The 19,441-nt window shown below is 39.1% G+C and overlaps 1 protein-coding gene across 7 annotated transcripts in view; it reads right to left on the bottom strand.

The window, feature by feature from the left end:
• Nucleotides 1-19,441, bottom strand: part of RUFY3 (RUN and FYVE domain containing 3) — an 83,318-nt gene that overhangs the window by 49,490 nt on the left and 14,387 nt on the right. For 2 of the 7 annotated variants that reach the window (XM_028491886.2, XM_028491889.2), the window contains exons 2-3: nt 17,392-17,579; nt 1,239-1,292 (exon numbers count right to left, since the gene is read on the bottom strand). The exons of 3 other annotated variants lie outside the window; for them this stretch is intronic. In XM_028491886.2, the coding sequence (XP_028347687.1) occupies nt 1,239-1,292; nt 17,392-17,569 (232 nt within the window). In that variant the 5' untranslated portion in view covers nt 17,570-17,579. The remainder of the gene's footprint in view (nt 1-1,238; nt 1,293-17,391; nt 17,580-19,441) is intronic. 2 more of the 7 variants (XM_028491888.2, XM_028491890.2) reach the window with 1 other exon arrangement.

Here is a 19,441-nt window from a genome sequence, read left to right as displayed (position 1 = left end):
AATGAGATGAAACTCAGGATAATTTGCTCATTCAAAGTAAAGTGCTGAAGACGAAACTATTGGGCATCACTGGAGAGAGAAAACTGCCTTAGTTTTTTGTCTGGTACAACCAAATCTACGGAGGACAATACTGTCCTAAGGCTGATATGAATACCAAGAAGTTTAAGACAATCTCTGCTCTCAAGGATTTTACACTTTAACTAGGAATGTAAACACACAAGAATTAGAGAACAAGTAAAAAGCCTTAAGCTCCAAGTTCTGCAGGGCTTGAGTGAATGGAGAAATGAACTGGGCCAAAGCTGTCAGGGAGCGCTTCACAGAGCTCTCATCTAGACTAAATGGGGATGTGGGGGGCACAGGGGGAGGGAGAAGGGAAGTAAATGCTCCGGGTGGGATGTCACAGGAACAAGGCAGGAGAGGAGGCTGAGGTCAGCTCATGCAGTCAGTGAAAAGGCCAGTGTGGACAGAGTGGTGGGTGTGCGTGTGCTAGGAGCGTGTACACTGAAGCTGGGGGACTTGTAGGTGCCCAGCCAAAGTGGGAGAATGTAAAATGATAAAGTGGAGCCAAACTTCAATTTTTCTATCTTTATTATAAAATGTGTAAATCACCTCGAGATCCCTAAAGTTAGGTGCCAATTACAGAGGAAATAATTATTGGTTTGGGGAACCTTCGTACATCTGAACATATGTGCCACTTTTCAAGGTAATTCCACCAGAAAGGAATGCTATTACATGACCAAGCTCAAAATGACTTAATGTTATAGGAAATCTACAAATCAGAGCAACATTCCAGACCAAATACTTGAAGTTCCTGGGATCTGTTTGTTTTAAACTGCTTGTTCATGGTAATACATATATATATATATTTCTTTTCATGAATGATAAAAAAATTTACATCTTCCTAACAAATGAAAAAACAGCCATAGAAAAACAATATAATCTTGAAATAAAGTCCCCTTTGAACATATTATCTTAAAGCAACAGCATAAACATATATTAATCCCACTTTACTTGGAACCAGAAAGAGAAAGATTTTTAAATGCAAGACTCTGAAAACCTAATCCTGTACGAAGTACCTGCATGGAAAATCTGGTGAATATGCTTACTGCTCCAGTTACAGTCATGGGAAATAAAACCTAAAGCAGGCACTTCCTCTTATGGAAAACAATCAAAAGGTGGTTAGAAGATTAAAAAACAAAAAGAAAAAGAAAACTGAAAGATGTTGGTGTGGCACGCACCTTCTGTATCATCGCGCATTTGCTCCACCAAATCTGTCAAATCCTCCCAAGAGTCTTTGCAAACAGCAAAAAGAAAGGAAAAGAAAGATAAAATGTCATGCAAGCCAAGAAAGAAAAGTGTTATTAAAAACAAGGTTTCAAAAGGGATAACTGAAAGGGAGATGCCTAGAACTCTTTGGGCTTAACTCAGAGATTAGTGGTGAAAAGCGCTGGGAACATAACCAAAGAGGCATGTGACACTAACTGAGCAGAAATAGCAACTATGACTATTAAATAGGTCTCAAAGCTAAGATTAATAATTTCAAGTCTTCTAATTTCACAGATCTTCTGTGGGATCTGTATATCCCATAAATAACACATTTTTTTTTTCCCCATTGAAAATCAAGATAAGACTCTGTATTCTAGTGTACACAACAATGACCTCATTCAGTATTTCTTCTGATCCCTTCAGTGAAGCTAAAAAAACATGTGGGGGCTTCCCTGGTGGCGCAGTGGTCGGGAGTCCACCTGCCGATGCAGGGGACGCGGGTTCGTGCCCCGGTCCGGGAGGATCCCACATGCCGCGGAGCGGCTGGGCCCGTGAGCCATGACCGCTGAGCCTGCACGTCTGGAGCCTGTGCTCCACAACGGGAGAGGCCACAGCAGTGAGAGGCCCGTGTACCGCAAAAACAAACAATCAAAAACATGTGGAATGTTTTTTAGACTCAGGCCAAATATCATGATGCAAAACTAGTGACTTTTCCTAAAACAACCAAAGAACAACCTAAATACCTTTCCCGAGACTTCCACCCAAACAGCTCTCCTTCCCCCAAACAAAAATAAAGGAAAAGTTGCTGTTTTGAAGATAAATCACTTATAATTCAATAAAGACAGGTGTTTATTCAGTTAAAAGTATAGTACTCTCTCTCCCCTCTTCTATAAACTCAGTGTTCTTGTATACAGAATATTCCATGTGAGACAAAAGGACACAGATGTTAAGATTACAAATACAATAGATACTTTATTATTGTGTCTTCTAATAGTGTCTTAAAGCCGTAAGATCATTATCTGTTCTGAAATGAATTTTGAGAACCTATAGAAATTTTTAAAAAAATGGATTAGGTTCATCCTTCAGTAACTCTGAAACCATGGTATTATACACAACTGCAATATTTATAATTAAACTCACAAAATCACGTGAATTTTATATGTGTAAATACGCAACAAATAAAGGTAAGTTCTCAGAGGATGAAGCATAACAGAAATGAGAAAATGGGCAAAGAATACTTTGCCCATGATAAACCCTCTTTCTTGAAAAATGTATCATGGAAGCCAGCATAGGATCTGAAGCAATAACTTGGAGTAATGATCCAGAAGAAGAATTTATCACTTGTCCTACTCACTAATTCATTAAATTATCACTGTAATTAAACTGGTCAACTTTGGTTCTCACGTGGCATAGTGATTTTCAAGTGGACTGTAAGCATTCATTCTAGTGTCAAATATATGTTCAGTTATCCTGTAAAGACATGCAAAAAAACCCACAGATATATAAAAAGGTAAAATTTAAATTTAAATTCAGAAAACAGGGAAGCAGATGGGGATCTAGTAAAGTGATATGTGATTAAAATGGAACTTTTTTGAAAACTACATATATAAAGATTATTGGTTAGGTCAGACACAAAGACAGGCAATATAAAAAGTAATATAAAAGGTAATATAAAGAGAATGCAAGTACCTATACCCTATTACACTTGTACCGTTCCCCAATTCAAAAGTTTAGAAATTAATTACTTAGAAAACCAAGCACAGGAGTATAGCTCAGAGAACCAGGATTAAATTCCTAACTTCTGTCAACATGCCAAGCAAGTCACTTTATAAACAGAGGTAGGAGAACATGATAGTTCAGAGAACAGACTCAAGAGCTGGAATGCCTGGGCTCACGTCCCAGCTCCACCCCTTACTGGCTGGATGACCTTGGTCCAGGTACTTCATCTGTTTTTCCTCAGTCAGTTTCCTCATCTATAAACCATGGACAAGAGGAGCACCCATCTTACAGCCCTGCTGCAAGGAGTAAAAGAGTAAACACAGGTCCAAAATCTTTTACCTGAATATTTTCTGGCCAAATGTACTCTGAAATGTAGAATTTTATTTTTTTTAGAAAGGTAAAATGGCATATACTGAGGCCAACATGCAGAACCAGCAGGGCCTGAGACAGCACTTCACCAGCAAGCACATCAGTATTTCTGCAGGAAACATATGGATATTCAAATTAAATAGGATAAAGACTTTAAATAGCCTTAGGTAAATTCAGGTCATGTTTTAGCATCAAATGAGTTCAGGCAAATTTATGAAAAATGCTTTTATTTTATTTTATTTTTTTTTTTTTTGCGGTACGCGGGCCTCTCACTGTTGAGGCCTCTCCTGTTGCAGAGCACAGGCTCTGGACGCACAGGCTCAGTGGCCATGGCTCACGGGCCCAGGTGCTCTGCGGCATGTGGGATCTTCCCGGACCGGGGCACGAACCCGTGTCCCCTGCATCGGCAGGCGGACTCTCAACCACTGCGCCACCAGGGAAGCCCTGCTTTTGGTTTTAAGAGCTTTTTTTTGGATTTATGTCTAGAACACTTAGAAAGTATCTAATACAGAAAAAGCACAATATTATTATTTTACAATGAATTTGTGTTAAAATACATCATATATATTTGCATATATGATTTTCAAGTATAATCCTCTGAAAATATAATATGCTACAGATTTATATTATGTAGGATTATAGATTCATAAGAATATTCTTTTAACGATCATGTTAGTTTGCCATACAGACTTGCCATGTGACCTTGTGAAAATCCGTAAGGTGACTTCCTATTTTATTCTTCATTTCTTTAACTAAAAACTACATTTGTCACCTAATAAAAGTCTACTTTATTAAAGCAAAATATAAAGAAACTCCAAGATTTGTGCAAAGAAGAGCTCAGGAAAGTGAATTTCTAGGTGGAAATGGGTGTGGGTACAAGGGATCTCTCTGATTTTCCCCTTGGCATGGGCCATCTAGAGCACTTTTCTGTTCCAACCAGACATATTTTGTTCTGTTTCTAAAATAAAATTTAAAATTATGAGGGTCACAGTGATGGAATCAATTTAAAAGAGCCCTCCTCCCCAGAAAGGTAAAAGGTACGTTTTCTCCTTTTAAAGTTGTTACCCACTTTACCTTGGCATGCTCACAATTTTATTGTAATAAAGAATGGATACCATAATGCTCTTTTATAACCCCCAAAGAAGGATTTATAAAAGATTTTTAAAAATTGTGCCCTCTGGAATATGTTCAAATTATTAAAACAACAACAATAAAAACAAAAGTATCTAATACATGAATCAAAGAGGTGGGTGACAGCATGACCAACTCTTGTCTCTTTCCCAGAACATTTCCTTTTTCTAGGGATAATACTCTGTTGCCTTGAGCATGTTTCACCTGGTCTAAAAAACTATATTACCTTTAATTTGTATCATAATACATATTCACAAATTGCAAAGAAGCATAATCTAAAGGCTTGCTGGTTGATACAAAAGATAGGTCTGGATTAAAATTTTGCTCTAGATAATGCATAATTCAGAGCTGTAGCAATCAGAATTGTGCCAGATGTGCACTATAAATATTAAAGTGAATGGTAAAGGGGAGCTTCCAAAGTTACTCTGGCTAAACAGACAGCCTCAGTTCACTCAAAACACTGACTCATAAGGAAAGGAGTGCATACCTTATAAAAGCCAAGTGGACTGTCACAGGGTGTGGTGCCATGAGACCAATGCAACGTCAGGACCACCATTCCACTCTAAACGCTTGGATTAAATGGTTAAAAATGCTGCTCCTAACAGACTCTATCATCTTAATTTTTTTTTTTTTTTTTTTTTTTTTTTTTTTTTGCGGTACGCAGGCCTCTCACTGTTGTGGCCTCTCCCGTTGCGGAGCACAGGCCCCGGATGCGCAGACTCAGCGACCATGGCTCACGGGCCCAGCCGCTCCACGGCATGTGGGATCCTCCCGGATCGGGGCACAAACCCGTGTCCCCTGCATCGGCAGGCGGACTCTCAACCACTGCGCCACCAGGGAAGCCCTATCATCTTATTTTTGAGATGCATATGAACAAAGACATCTTTTAAACTCAAGAGATAAGAGACAGATTGGAACTATACAAAGGCCCTGAATTAGGAAGCACAGGATATTTGAGGTTCACTGAACCATTTCCTGGCTAAACGTGGAGACTAATTTACTTAGCTCTGGAAAGATTTAATTAGGTGGTACTGTAAAATAGTTGTTCTTACGGTACGTGATGACTCAATGATGATGCAGTGTGGTCTGGTAAAAGAGGGCCTAGCTTTGACATTGGACCCTGCATACCTACTTCTCTTTTCTCTCCATGAGGAAGAGCTGAAGCTCCATCCCTCCTGAGAAGCACTGGAATAGATAGACTCAAAGTGCTTCTCCATTGTTTATGTACCCAGGCTTGTGAGATCTCTCTTCTTCTTGATATGTTCTCTCTTCAGGAGTATTATTACTATAGACAAGGGAGTTGCAGTCAAGTTTAGAGACAAAAGTAACCAAGTTACACTGTCTCCTTGAGGCTAGGTGTCTTTGATTTATAGTGTTACTTTTTAAAAGTTTACTAGAGTTTCTTGAGGGGACAGCCTTCCTGAAGCCCCAACCACTGATCACAAATAACTCTGAAGGACTGTTGTGAAAGCAAATGTTAATTAAAGTACTTAGCAAATCACAGGTACTCAACGTCAACTTTACATTTATAAGAAACCAATATGTGCCCTGTATTTTGATTTGGCTACAAACTGGAGTCCTCTAAGTATATTTGCCATAATTATTCAAAGGAAATAGAGGGAATGGGATTGGGGAAAAAAAAAAAAACTAACTATTAAACACAGGGAAAGAACATAAGTCAACGTAAGTAGACCAAGGACAAATTTAGCAGCTGAGACACTGTTAAACAATAATATAATTAGGTTGGTAACCTAATAATAAATATTAGCAGAGGAACTGTCAAACTAACTTAAAAAAATGCTAAGAGGTCCTGCTATAATAAACCAGTAATTTAGGCCAAGGTCTATCTTCTCCCCAAAGTATAGTAAAAAACAAAAATATCAGCAAAGAAATACAAATGGTCCTGGAAAAAGTAATATTAAGTTACTGTGATACTGTGATTTATAATAAGAAATATATATTTGGTTTTCATGCCCAGTCCCTGAGAGAGGCCTCCTGAAACCTTATAAATTCCTAAGTGATAAGAACACTAGGAGCATCTTTTGTTCTAATCAGGTGACCCTGGGTGGTCTCCTGAATGGGATCTGGTTCCCATAATTAGAAGCTTGGAATTATCAGCAACACTCCCCCACCTCTCTGAAGACACGAGAGGGGCTGAAAATGGAGTTAATAATTGGTCTTATCCACGTGAGGAAGCCTCCTTAAAATCCCAATAGTATAGGGTTCGAAAGCTTTCAGGTTGGTGAACACATTCACACACCGGGAGGGTGATGCATTCCAACTAGATAGGGACAGAAGCTCCTGCGCTCTGGGCCCTCCCAGACCTCACCCTACGTATCCCTTCATCTGGCTGTACATCTGTTTCCTTTATCATATCCTCTAATAAACTGGCAAACGTAAGTTAAGTGTTTCCCTGAGTTCTGTGAGCTGTTTAGCAAATAACTGAATTCAAGAGAGAGGAGGTCATGGGAACCTGCGATTTGTAGCCCAGCCAGAGAGAAGTGGTGGGTGACCTGGGGACCTACAACTTGCATTTGGCAGCTGAAGTGTTATGGTTGTGGGGTGGGAGGGAACAGTCTCGAGGGTCTAAGCCTTTGATCTGTGGGATCTGATGTTATCTCCAGGTAGACAGAGTCAGAAAGGAGTTAAAATTATGGGACACCCAGCTGGTGTCACAGAATTGCTTGGTATTGGGAAAAATCCCACACATTTGGTGACAAGAAGTGTCGGAAGTGAAGTGTTCTGTATGAAAGTAAAAGAGAGACACAAGAGGAGGAATGCAGGTTTTTCCAATACAGTTATCAACATGTGAGCCGTTTAATATTTACTGAGCACGAACGGGGAGCAAAGGGCTTTACTAAGGCAGTTAGGACAGTTAATCTGCACAGAACAGACAAAGATGAAATATCCACAGACACTGCCCTTGAGAACTTCGTAACTATGACGCAAGGTAAAAAGGGATTGGTATTAGATAAAAGAAGATAAAACATTCCTAAGTCAGGTGAGCAGCTAGGTGACACAGGGCCTGACGGGGAGTGAGGGGATGAAAAAAAGGGGCCTCCACTGCATCAGGAGACCCTTTGCCCTCTTGCCTGAATGGCTGCAATGGCAGAAAATAACGTCTCTGACTAATTGGACCTCAACTGGGTAGCTGCTGCCCATAGAAGAGGACACTGTGAAATTCTCAGATAAGACAGAGTACATCTCATACATACCCTAAGTTTTACAGCTCTTGGAGAAGGAAAAAAGAAATTCCAGCAGTCTTTTCATTGCAGAAAGTAAACTATAGCAATCTTAGAGAAGTGTGAAATTTCTCACTGTACAATCAACAGTAAAACTCATTCTCTTCTGCTAGGACATTGTTACTAGCTCAAAGAAACCCCCCCCCCCAAAAAAAAAACCAGATAAAACATTATCATGCAGTTTGCAGCTGCTGAATCAACTGTCCTAAAAATCCACAACTGTTTCCTTTGAAAGTTCAGATTTTAATACAGTGTGGGAAACCACAACCAACTGCAGTGGCGAAAGATAAAAATGAGTTGCAAAGAGGCAGCCAATATGAAAATTCATGACACCATGGCACTAAAATTTTTTTTATATGTTTATTGCAGCTTGGAAATGTGTATAGAAAAAGTAAAATACATTACTATTTGACCCAGAAATTCCACTTCTAAAAATGAAATTGTTCAAGTGAAAAGTGTTCAAATTATAAACATAATGAGGTACCAAAACTGTTTGGGGTAGCCTAATTTAGAAATAACCTAAATATCTATAATAAGGGAGTAAAGAAATTATGGCACATCCAAACAAGTGAAGACATTAAACGAGGCAGTAGAGATTTCTATTTACTGAAGTGGAGAGAAAAACGGCAGGTCACACAAGACAGGTATGGGATGACCTTACATGCATAAAATTGTGCGAGTTTGTAAACGAACCACGTGTATATATTAAAAAAGAGAATCAGGTTGCTAAACCTTACCAGTGGTTACTGATAGGTGCTAGAATTTTAGGTGAATTCCACTGTTTTATATTTTTTTATTTGTCTGTATTCTGTGACTCTTAAATGCGAGTATATTATTTTTATAACTAGAAAAATAAAGTTGTTTTCACTAAAATTCACATATATATAATAATTCTAAATATATTTTTCTAAGAGAACCCCATTATTTTCAATATGCTGACATAATATTTTTTATTGGGGGAAATTTAATTATGATGAAAAATAAATACTTAGGGGTCATCTGACAATAAGTATGTTTCACTGTCCCTCTACACATGTGTTTCTAAGCTCATCAAATTCATCTATTTGTTCTCTGGCAAAGTTCAAATAGAATAAATTGCAAGGGAATGAATTTTAGTATTTACTCCCCTGTACTCAAAAGTACTTCGTAGCAGTCCCAGTGGGGTTGGAACAACAGCAAAGGAAAATCATGCCCCATTATACTCTCCACCTTCCAAAAAAAGGGGCGCAACCAACAAACCCAAAATAATACAGAACCACACTGAAGCGCAGAGAATACTGTGGGTGCTCTCAAATGACAGCCTTGGTCTCTTCCTAGCCAGGTCTCACAGGTACCCAGGCTTGGGAATCCAACAGCTTGAATTCCAATCTGAGATCCATCACTGAGTATTAGTTATCTAATCTGGTACAGCATTTACCTCTGGAAAATGATAAAGACGTCCATGATTAGCTTAGGGACAAATAACCTTCTGGCACTAGGCGCTGATAACCCAAAGAAGAGTTAATGTGAACTACACTAAGGAAGTCACAAATTAAAGTAAAAGCTCCGTTCAAAAATGGTCCAGAAAAAGCTCACCAACAGAGAGGAAAGACAGGAGTAAGGCACTGTGGTTAATGAATGACAGGGCACTAAAGCAGATCCCAGTGACAGAAGTACTAGGGAGTTGGGAAGAAATTGAAAGCAAACCTGAAATCAGAAGGAGAAAGCTGATTTTACGGAGAGCACATTACAGTCAGCTCAGAGGAAACATGTAGCTCTTCTATGGTTTTATTACAGATTGAGGTGCAAATGGAACTCGGCTGGTATTTCTCTCCCAGATTTAGGATTTTATAAAATCTCAGAGGCAAGTGGGTAAAACTTACCTCGTAAGGGTGACTAGCCAGAGCAGAACAAGAAGGGATGAACCTTGTCCAAAGAACTTTGTCTGGTAGGCTTCTGAGATGGTAGTAAAAGCTATAACCTCTTCACTTCGAGAAGTTCACAAAGACTGCCTTGTGCATACGTAATCACAACTCAGAGAACCTGACTATGAGGCTAACCGGGTTGGTGGCAACAGATATTCCAATAATCTCACCGAGGGCAGATTACAAAAGGAGGCGTGCCAGAGCGAAAGCAAAGAACGATTCTGTAAAACAGAGAATCCTAACAACTCAGGTTTTATTTTCTGAACACAGGAAAGGAATAAATCAAATGCTGTACTAAATGCACCTAAGTCTAAATGCTGTGGGTCACCCTTGTGCACAGCATGCAGCATTTAGACAGCTCTGAAAACAAAGCATGCCAAAAAATAAACCCTGACCTGTGACCTGGAAAAACTCAAAATGTTTACTAGAAATATTAAAAAATTATAGTGGAAATTGAATCTAAAGCAGTAGCTCCACTTTTAGGCTATTTCTCCTATTCACGGATGTGGGAAAGTCTGTCATGGAAGGTACTTAACTCTGAGTTAGAAAGGTGGATGATTGCACATCTACAGTTTTCATTAAGCTTTTTTCTTTAAAGAAAAAATTAACATTGTTTCCTGATTATAGTAATATATCCTCTTGTAGAATATTTGGAAGACATAATGAAGTATGAAGACTATAAAAATCATCTGTAGTTCCACTCTCCAGAGAAAACCACTTTTTTACATTTTTGGTACATTTCCTTTCACTTGTGTGTACGTGTACCTATATTTAAATCAAATTGTGGCAACTAAGACCCAATGCAGCCCCCCCTCCAAAAAAAAAACTGTGACCACAGTGTATATGTGGCTTGGGAGACAGCTTTTAAAATGTACTATATTTTAAAAAATAACCTCTGCCATTAAATATTCTTCCACAGCACCATTATTAGTGTTTGTTGTACTGATGTTCTAAAATTTATTGAACAATTTTCCTGTTAGGTTATTTAAGTTGCATTTAAAGTTTTGCTACTATAAATCATAATACAGTGATAAATATATATACCTATATATTTTGCCTTTATCTCTGATTATTTCCTTAGGATAGATATCTGGTAAAACCACTGGAACTTAATTTTTCAAGGCTCCTGATTCACACCAATAAAGTGATTTCCAAAAAGGCTGTACCAATATATATCCTACTAGCAGAGCCCTATCTGAGCCTTCCTACACTTTCATCAGCACTGAATATTATTCATAGATATTTTAAACAACAACAACAAATTATTTGTTGTACTAAACTTCCATTTTTGGAATAAGATACAATGAGTCTATAATATGAGATAAATGATTTTTAAAAATTTAAAATACCCAGAAACCATAAGTTATGTGTAATGGAGGGAAGGTATTCCAATAATCTTTTCATAATCTTTTCTTTTAAAAGTGATTATTTTCTGGGGTTATGAGGCATTAATGAGTTCACCTAAAGTGTGTTAGATAGCTACAATAAACAGTACACAGTAATATAAGGCCTTCTGAAGGATGAAAAAGAAAAATTTCACCCTAAAGAACTTTCTGTATAATCTCATAAAGTATGAATCACATAGGTTAAAATAAATCACTGGAGAATGATTTCAAGTGCATTCAATCAAGTGACACAGACAGTATCCAACGATTCAGGAGATGAAGGATATTGGACTTGTTAGAGAAGGTTCATTGATGAACCCTTTCCTAATTTAATGTCAGCACGGAGAATCTAAAGCGGGAATAGTATAACAACAAGAATAATCAGGGTTTCGGCAAAGTGCAGAATCACAGCCTGGTTGAAATAGGTAAGCATTGAAAAGGAGTTTGAAAAAACATTTGATAAGTAAAATTACCCAAAAGAAGGGAATGGGAATAGTTAGCTAAAGAATAAGGATTCAACGTCGTTACTGTTTCAGACAATCCATAATCATGAACATTACTGCTACCACAAACAGCTTTTCCACGTCACTTTGCACATCTACTTGAGAAACATTTTAAATTTAGCACATAAAGGTGCTGCCTGCCCACCAGGTCAGTTTCAGCAGTGTGCCATTTTTACTGTTTCGCAGCACCTGCACAACTATGTAAATTTTTTTTTTTTTTTTTTTTTTTTTTTGGGGGTATGCGGGCCTCCGTCTGCTGCGGCCTCTCCCATTGCGGAGCACAGGCTCCGGACGCGCAGGCTCAGCGGCCATGGCTCACGGGCCCAGCCGCTCCGCGGCATGTGGGATCCTCCCAGACCGGGGCGCGAACCCGGTTCCCCTGCATCGGCAGGCGGACGCGCAACCACTGCGCCACCAGGGAAGCCCTATGTAAATATTTTTATGGGCTTTATAAAAATGGGTGGAAAGAGGAAAAAAAAAAACCCAAGTGGATAAAATGCTAAGGTATCCAATTTAATTGATGGCAATCACCAAGCCTGCCCCAATTGGCATGCTTTTGGCCTCATTTGGATGCTCACTGGACATAAGCTGGTCAATGACACGTTCAATTGTTTACAAAACTACTGGAAATATGTCACGAGAGACTGGGAGGAAGATGTTCTTTATGACAAGCAGGTCTATTGTTGGACGTACACTCACTGAATTGCGGTGTAGGTGAGCTGCATGTGGGTTGGATGGAGGCTCCAACACCTACTACATCTCTGAATCTGTTCATTTGTAAAATGGGGATAACAGTACCTAGGCTCAAAGGGTTTTTGTAAGGATTAAATGAGATAATACATATATATTTCTTCGAGGAAACAGTTCCCGGCACAAAGTAGCTGCTCAATAAAACATAGCATCTCTTCTTGCTACACGACCACCACCACTACCACCTTTTCAGGAATATTCTACATTCAATATAAACGCTGCCTGAAACAGGCTCTTGTACAAGAATGAAAAGTTTACTTTCTTGAAGACTCATTTGGCAATTTTATAAAGAAGGAATCAGTATAGGAAGAGAAATGGTTTGGAGAAAAGCTAAAAGTAGGTGTAGGAATCTGGATGTGACATAATTAGATCCTGGTAGTTGAGGAAACTAAAATGAAAGACAAAATTAAGTTTCTGTTGTGGAACGGAGCACATATATCCCTCTTTCATGGCCTAACACATACAGCACTATTTGTTTAATCACAGCAGAAAACTACAATAGCCAGATGCCTTAAATCTGGTTTATATAATTCCATACATAGGCTCTGTACCATGGCACTGCAGTGATTGCCATTTTACTTGTTGAACTACCCTACCTCCCACTTGTCAATAAGCTCAGAAAATATGGAGGAGCAGGCTTATTCACTGTGCTGTACCTCAGGACCTAGCATAGTGTGGAGCATAAATTATAGGTGGGGTACTTAAATGTATGTTGAATGAAGGGCCGAGGTTCTGATCTTATGATAAAAACTGTGTGTTCTGGGCTTCCCTGGTGGCGCAGTGGTTGAGAGTCCGCCTGCCGATGGAGGGGACACGGGTTCGTGCCCCGGTCCGGGAAGATCCCACATGCCGCAGAGCGGCTGGGCCCGTGAGCCATGGCCGCTGAGCCTGCGCGTCCGGAGACTGTGCTCCGCAACGGGAGACGCCACAACAGTGAGAGGTCCACGTACCGCTAAAAAAAACAAAAAACAAACAAAAAAAAACTGTGTGTTTTTTAAACACTGCTTTTTTCCTTTGGGGGTTCTAACAGACCCTAAGGATTTTTCCCCTAGGAAAAAAAAAAAAGCACAGATGTAAAATTTTATATATAATTTTTTGAATCATGGTTCCTAGATTTAGAAGCCCTGCACTAGACTGTAGTGAATTCATGCTATGAAGTTTCTTGGTAAACAGCCATTTGGCTTCCCCTGACAAAATGCCCACTGGGACAGGTACTTTTTTCATTAAAACATATGCAGGTCCCAGGCAGGATGGGGTTTTACTAGTGTGCAGTGATATTAAGGAGTAAGAGTACGTTAGTAAATGTCAATGGAGTTATCTCAGCACCAGACGCTTTCCACAGTCACCGGATAACAAACATTTTCCATTTCATCTTCAGGGGATTTTTCCTTGCTTACTATATCAGTAGCGTATTCCCTATTGAATGGAAAAACCTAATCCCAAATCTACACCCATAATGTCCTTTGGGAAGTGTGGTCACTCTAAGTGTTATCTGGCTTTGAATTCCATGTCCAGTTTCTAAGGAACAGGATTGTCCTTTAGCAACTAAGTAGTTCACACTTGTTTTACAGCAGCCTCTGACATCTTTGTTTCATCTCTTTTCCTTGACTGTGAATTCATTGAGGGCAAGGGCCACCTATTTCTCAGTCTCTAGAACTGGACTTTGCATCAAGGGATGCCCAATAAATATTTCTGACCAACTGACAGACCAAAACACACTCCTTGCATGTGGTGCAGTATCATTACTACACTCACAGATGTTACATATAAGCTATCTCTTTACACATTACAGTATAAATGCCAGATAGTCTAAATGAACACTAAAGCAAAATGCAACTACCAGGGGAAAACTGCAGAGTTACGCAGTAACAGCATGTCTGAAGTCGGCCATCACATACAGTTCTCTATAGTAACAGTAAAATCAAAGACTTGAGCAGAGATTCTCTCCTCAATGTGCCTGCTCAATGTATCATTTCTTCATAGTCTGCCTCTTATTATCTGTATTTGAGAAGGATATTTTCTAAGTCAAAAAATAATTCAAAGCTTATAGTTGTCTTTATAACCAAATGGTATATTATACTGTACTAAACCGATCATCTGTGTTTCACCTCTCAATGTCAGATTCCTCTTCTTTAAAAGAAGGTTAATAGGAAAACAAGTATTTCTTGATAACTGCGTTTTATTTTTAACCGATTATTTTCTCGTTTATATGAATTTAAGCTACTAACCTTTAGTCTGTCTGGTAAACAACTAGTTTAGACTACTCCAGAAGGTTAGATATAAAGACAGAAATACACACTAAAATGACAATAGATTTAAGAATGGGGCTTAAACTGTTGCAGCTCAAACCACTGCTCCATGAATAACTATTACACAAACAACTAAATTTATAGGGCACTTTACATTAATTATCTCATTTAAGCCTCCCAACCTACTATCTGGTAGGTACCACTCCTAACTACTTGTTATACCTGAGCTTGGCCAGCTCACTATGTACTGTCTGAAACGTCCCCTCCAACCCCTACCCGCCACGGTGTCAGCCTGGTGATCGTCTAGTTATCACACAAGGTTGAGCCCAGCCCAAGTGTCACTTACTGGATGAAGCCTTTGCTGAACCTTCTCCTTACAATTAAAGATTTGGAGATTTGCTCCAGGTTTTTCAAACAAAAGTGTATTAAAAGAAGTGAGAGAAAGATCACCTCCTTGACCACCAATAAGCACTGAAATAATTAAGTGAGTATTTATTCCCACGTATTTAAGAGTTAAGCTAGGCAGAAATTCTAGGTCCAGGCCTACACTTTGGACAGCACAGTGAAGGAAGGAACTCTGTTTTCAGAAAACAAAAATTGGAAACTGCAATGCTTGCAGTGCTGAGGCCACGAAGTTAGTCTATATTATCCTCTTAAGAGGATACATTATGCTTTTGCCCGTTTTCTCTTGTGGGAGTCAGAGGGCCCCAATGCAGGATTTGTGCAGTCAGATGTCTGCAGTATTCCATGAATACTCCTGTACCTGGGCACCAGGTGCTCCATTTTGTCAACATAGTAAGATTCCCATTAGCACTGGCCTGGTGATCACCACTTAAAGGTTAGTAGCTAAATTACGCTTAACAATTGTCACTAGCATCAATATTAAAGCAGACATTTCTTTGGTTCAAATGACTGTTTAGACATCCAGAGTTAGCCAGTGGAGCAAGGAAATAAAATCCCTGTATTTTATTTACCTGGTTTCCTAGATCACTAAACCTATAGATGTTTTCCTGGGTCTGGACTTTCTTTTATTACTTCTAGTGCTAATCATTTGAAATTGTTGCTTCTTTTACCCAATTTAAGGCAGAATTCCAAAATTCATTTGCTAGCATTTCTCTATTTTCCTCCACACCCTCCAAAGTTGATTCTAAGGTGTTGGGAACTTCCTATTTGTCTGTTTCCCTTAATCTAAGGATGTGCCACTTAAGCTTAGGTTGCAGCCCTCATACATTTTTCATCACAGATTTCTCCATATTGACTTCAAACAGCACCACTGCAAATGCTTATGTGAACCAAACAGCTAACTTTTGCTCACTCACAGGAATCTTGCTCAAAAAACAAATACGTATTCAAATTATTAAATTTGTTAAAAGTTATTTTGAGACCCTGACACACTAAATTTTATAATTAAGGGAATATTTTATATTGCATGACTTTCAAAATGAATATTTTTTAAAACAAAATATGCAAATTGAGGCATTTGCTAAAAGACTTCTTGGTAGCCTTCTAAAAATGTATTTTTCTTCCCTAAAGATTTTTAAAGCTTTGGAGGCTGTTCTAAACAGTACTGGCATTGTATGCAGTTCTAGCTGATGTCTTCTAACCCCTGTGCACATTCTGAAACTTAGAGCCAAAGGAAGCTGTCCAGCTGACAAACCAATTGTTAAAAGATGCAAAGGGCCTCAAAAACTACTTAAACATTGCCCTTAAAGACACACCCAAATGACTGCTTTGTGTTGTGATGTTAACCCTCTCTAAATGTGTCTAACTGGGAAAATAAAATCCTTTTCAGACACAAAGGGTGAAATCTGAGTCATGATAAGATTGCGATGCCGCTAGGTCAAGGGAAAGGAATCACTTTTCCTAACCCAATTGCTAAGTGCAATTCACCTTGTGCCCTCTATCCTGCAGTATGTCTAAACGTTAGGCAGATTTTATGAAGAATTTATTCTCATACGTGAGCATTTCTGTCTTCATTATTTTAAGGGTGGAGAATAAACACTAGCTAAGAGGTCACTACATAAAAATACAAAACAATTTGACTCAAATTATGACTCATGTTAATTCTCTTCCTTACTGTACTAAGAGAATTTAGGTGTAGAAGATGAAACGCTCTCACAATTTAGAAAAGGTTCTGGGAGAAAGTCACAAGTCAAGAACCACAAAGGTCTTAAAGGTACTGACAGTGGAAATTTCAAATGGGTCATCATAGATACCACAAATAACTTATAAAAAGCAATGGCCAATAGGTTCCATGGGAAGGAATTACCTTATCAATCATGCCTTTTTTAAGGCATTGTGCTTTTTTAAGACACCATATTCATTAAATAAGCACTGAATGTAAAACTGCTTTCTCATCTAACCTTATAATCTATATTATTAAAGAAAAAAAATGTTTGACCAAATATTTTCTAGATATCATAGCCTGTTTAACATTATATCCTGATGATAGGATACCCTTCATGAGCGTTTCAACTATATCATGTACAACCCTATAATTATGGTCATGCTTTTTTATCTTTATTAAGAATCACTACAATAGCTATAATATTTTCGCATCTAATCAGAATTAATAGCTTCTTCATTGTTGATTAGGATCAGATGTGATAAGTGACCTCAAATGTTCTTTTTAGAGGCTTCAAGACAAAGAACTCTAAACAAGCACCAGCATCTTTTGAAAGGATACCTCAGGGGGCAGGGAAAAATTATTTTTCCCAGTAAAGTAGAGAAGGGGAGCTGGTGGTAGGTAAGGATGAAAGGTTTTCAGGCTTAACGGTTTACAGCATGGGTTCTTCCTGCCTCTCCCTGACCCTCCCAGCCCGAGTAACAATGGGGATGCTGGTGAGATACTAGTGGATGGGTTCTAACCATACCTTCGTGGGTAGGCTCTGGGTCAGGTGTAAGTGAGATGTCATCCAGCTCTCGCAGGCAGAGCCATTCTCCATCCATAGACACTCGGAATTTGCAAAGGTAGATGGTCTCCATAGCAGCCTGTGTGATCTTGTCAGTGGTGGGGGTCGGCATATCGGTGGGAGGCGTCAGAGCCGACATGATGACTCAGCTAGGACCACAACACACAACACACACACACACACACACACCCCACAAAAATAAAGCCTCCTCAACAAAAACCCCCAATCCAAAGCTCTGCAACAAAGCTCTCAAGAAACGGGGTGGGGGAGGTTAAAAAAAAAAACACACCTTATGGTTTAAGAACCAACTGTTCAAGACAAACAATTCTACACTATCTCTTCTCATAGACAGCTCCTACCACCTAGCAAAATAAGATGATGCTTGTCTTCTTCCAGCTTCTCTCTTGTTATCTTCCCTTCCCCACCTCCTTCTTTTTCAGCTGAGCCAGAGGCTTGAAATCCTGCACAGCCGATGCTACCTTAGCTGGCTTTGAAAAACTGGCCTCTGTATGAGTAAGTGAAAAATCCTCCTTCTCTGTGCAGGAAAAAAAAAAAAAAAGTACAAAAGAAAAAAAAAACGAACAAAAAATAAACCAATATTTTCGATTTAGCTTAAAAAAAATCCTGAACTGCAGAAATCACTTCCAGGATCTGCTCAAAGGAGCTGGGAGGCTGAGTTCTAATAGGATTGGTCGTGCGCAGTAAGCAGGGTGTTGACCAAAATGGCTGACTAATGAACTGAACTGAAAATTCAGGCTCATGTGACCAGCTGCTCTGAACGTAGGGCGAGCAATTCCCAGGATGCTTTATAGATGCTGCTGATGCAGGGAGAGCAATTAGGCTGCTAGCTCTCATCCTGCACAACCCACTTCCAGACTATGCTAGTCAAACTGTGATCAGACATAACACAATGCACATATCCTCATCAATTCCCCTCTCTGTGGGATAAAAGGGCTGGTTAACAGGAAGACAGTTAATACTGGGTAATACTGCACAGCAAAGATGGTAAAAGAGGTAGTTAGATTACTTTAACAAGCACATAATTCACCTCTTTTTTCCTTATATACTTAGCTATCAAAATTCTTTGCTCTGCTAAAGTTGGTGTTTTAAGAAAAACTAAAGCAGATTTTCCATTTAAATATACTCTCACGCATACATAATTTCCTTCTCCAAAGTACAAAGACCTAACTTTTTAGATAGGACAGAAGTGCAAGAAAAAAAAACTTGAAGTGAAAAAAGTAAAATCCTTCCTGATTAATGGCAGTTTCCCCCTCCCCTTCTGATATTGCTGTATTTACCAAGTTTCTGCATTAGATTAGTTTCTAGTACCTTAAAAATTCTCCCATCCTGGAACATGCTAAGGGCACATTATCCAGTTCTCTTAAACCAATCTACCGGTTTACCCACCCACCCACATATCTATACTATCCAAGGAGACCGTTATACCTTGGTAGCAAGAAGTTAGGTACTTACTTTCTGAGCTACATAAATAAAAAGGAGATAAGGGATGACAAAGATTTTCTTTGACAATGTTTTGGACGATTGAAAACAAGTTTTTGTTTGTTTGTTTTTTGTTGGTTTTTACTTAAGGGTCTGGTTTTTAGGAGGGGCACAAAACTTCAAGAAATATGTCCCAAGATGATTTATTGTGTTCTAGGATTTATCAGAGGGTCATCTAAAAACTGAAAGAAAAATTTCTCCTTGAGTATTATTAAAATTTTTAAAAATATTTATTTATTTATTTATTTATTTTTGGCCGCGTTGGGTCTTCATTGCTATGCATGGGCTTTCTCTAGTTGCGGCGAGCAGGGCCTACTCTTCGTTGCAGTGCACAGGCTTCTCATTGTGGTGGCTTCTCTTGTTGCAGAGCACAGGCTCTAGGTGCGCGGGCTTCAGTAGTTGTGGTGCGTGGGCTCAGTAGTCGTGGTGCACAGGCTTAGTTGCTCTGTGGCATGTGGGATCTTCCCAGACCAGGGCTCAAACCTGTGTCCCCTGCATTGGCAGGTGGATT

The sequence above is a fragment of the Physeter macrocephalus genome, chromosome 7, assembly GCF_002837175.3.
Source record: "Physeter macrocephalus isolate SW-GA chromosome 7, ASM283717v5, whole genome shotgun sequence".
In the NCBI taxonomy this organism is placed as follows: domain Eukaryota; kingdom Metazoa; phylum Chordata; class Mammalia; order Artiodactyla; family Physeteridae; genus Physeter; species Physeter macrocephalus.
This window is presented reverse-complemented; position numbering and strand designations above follow the sequence as displayed.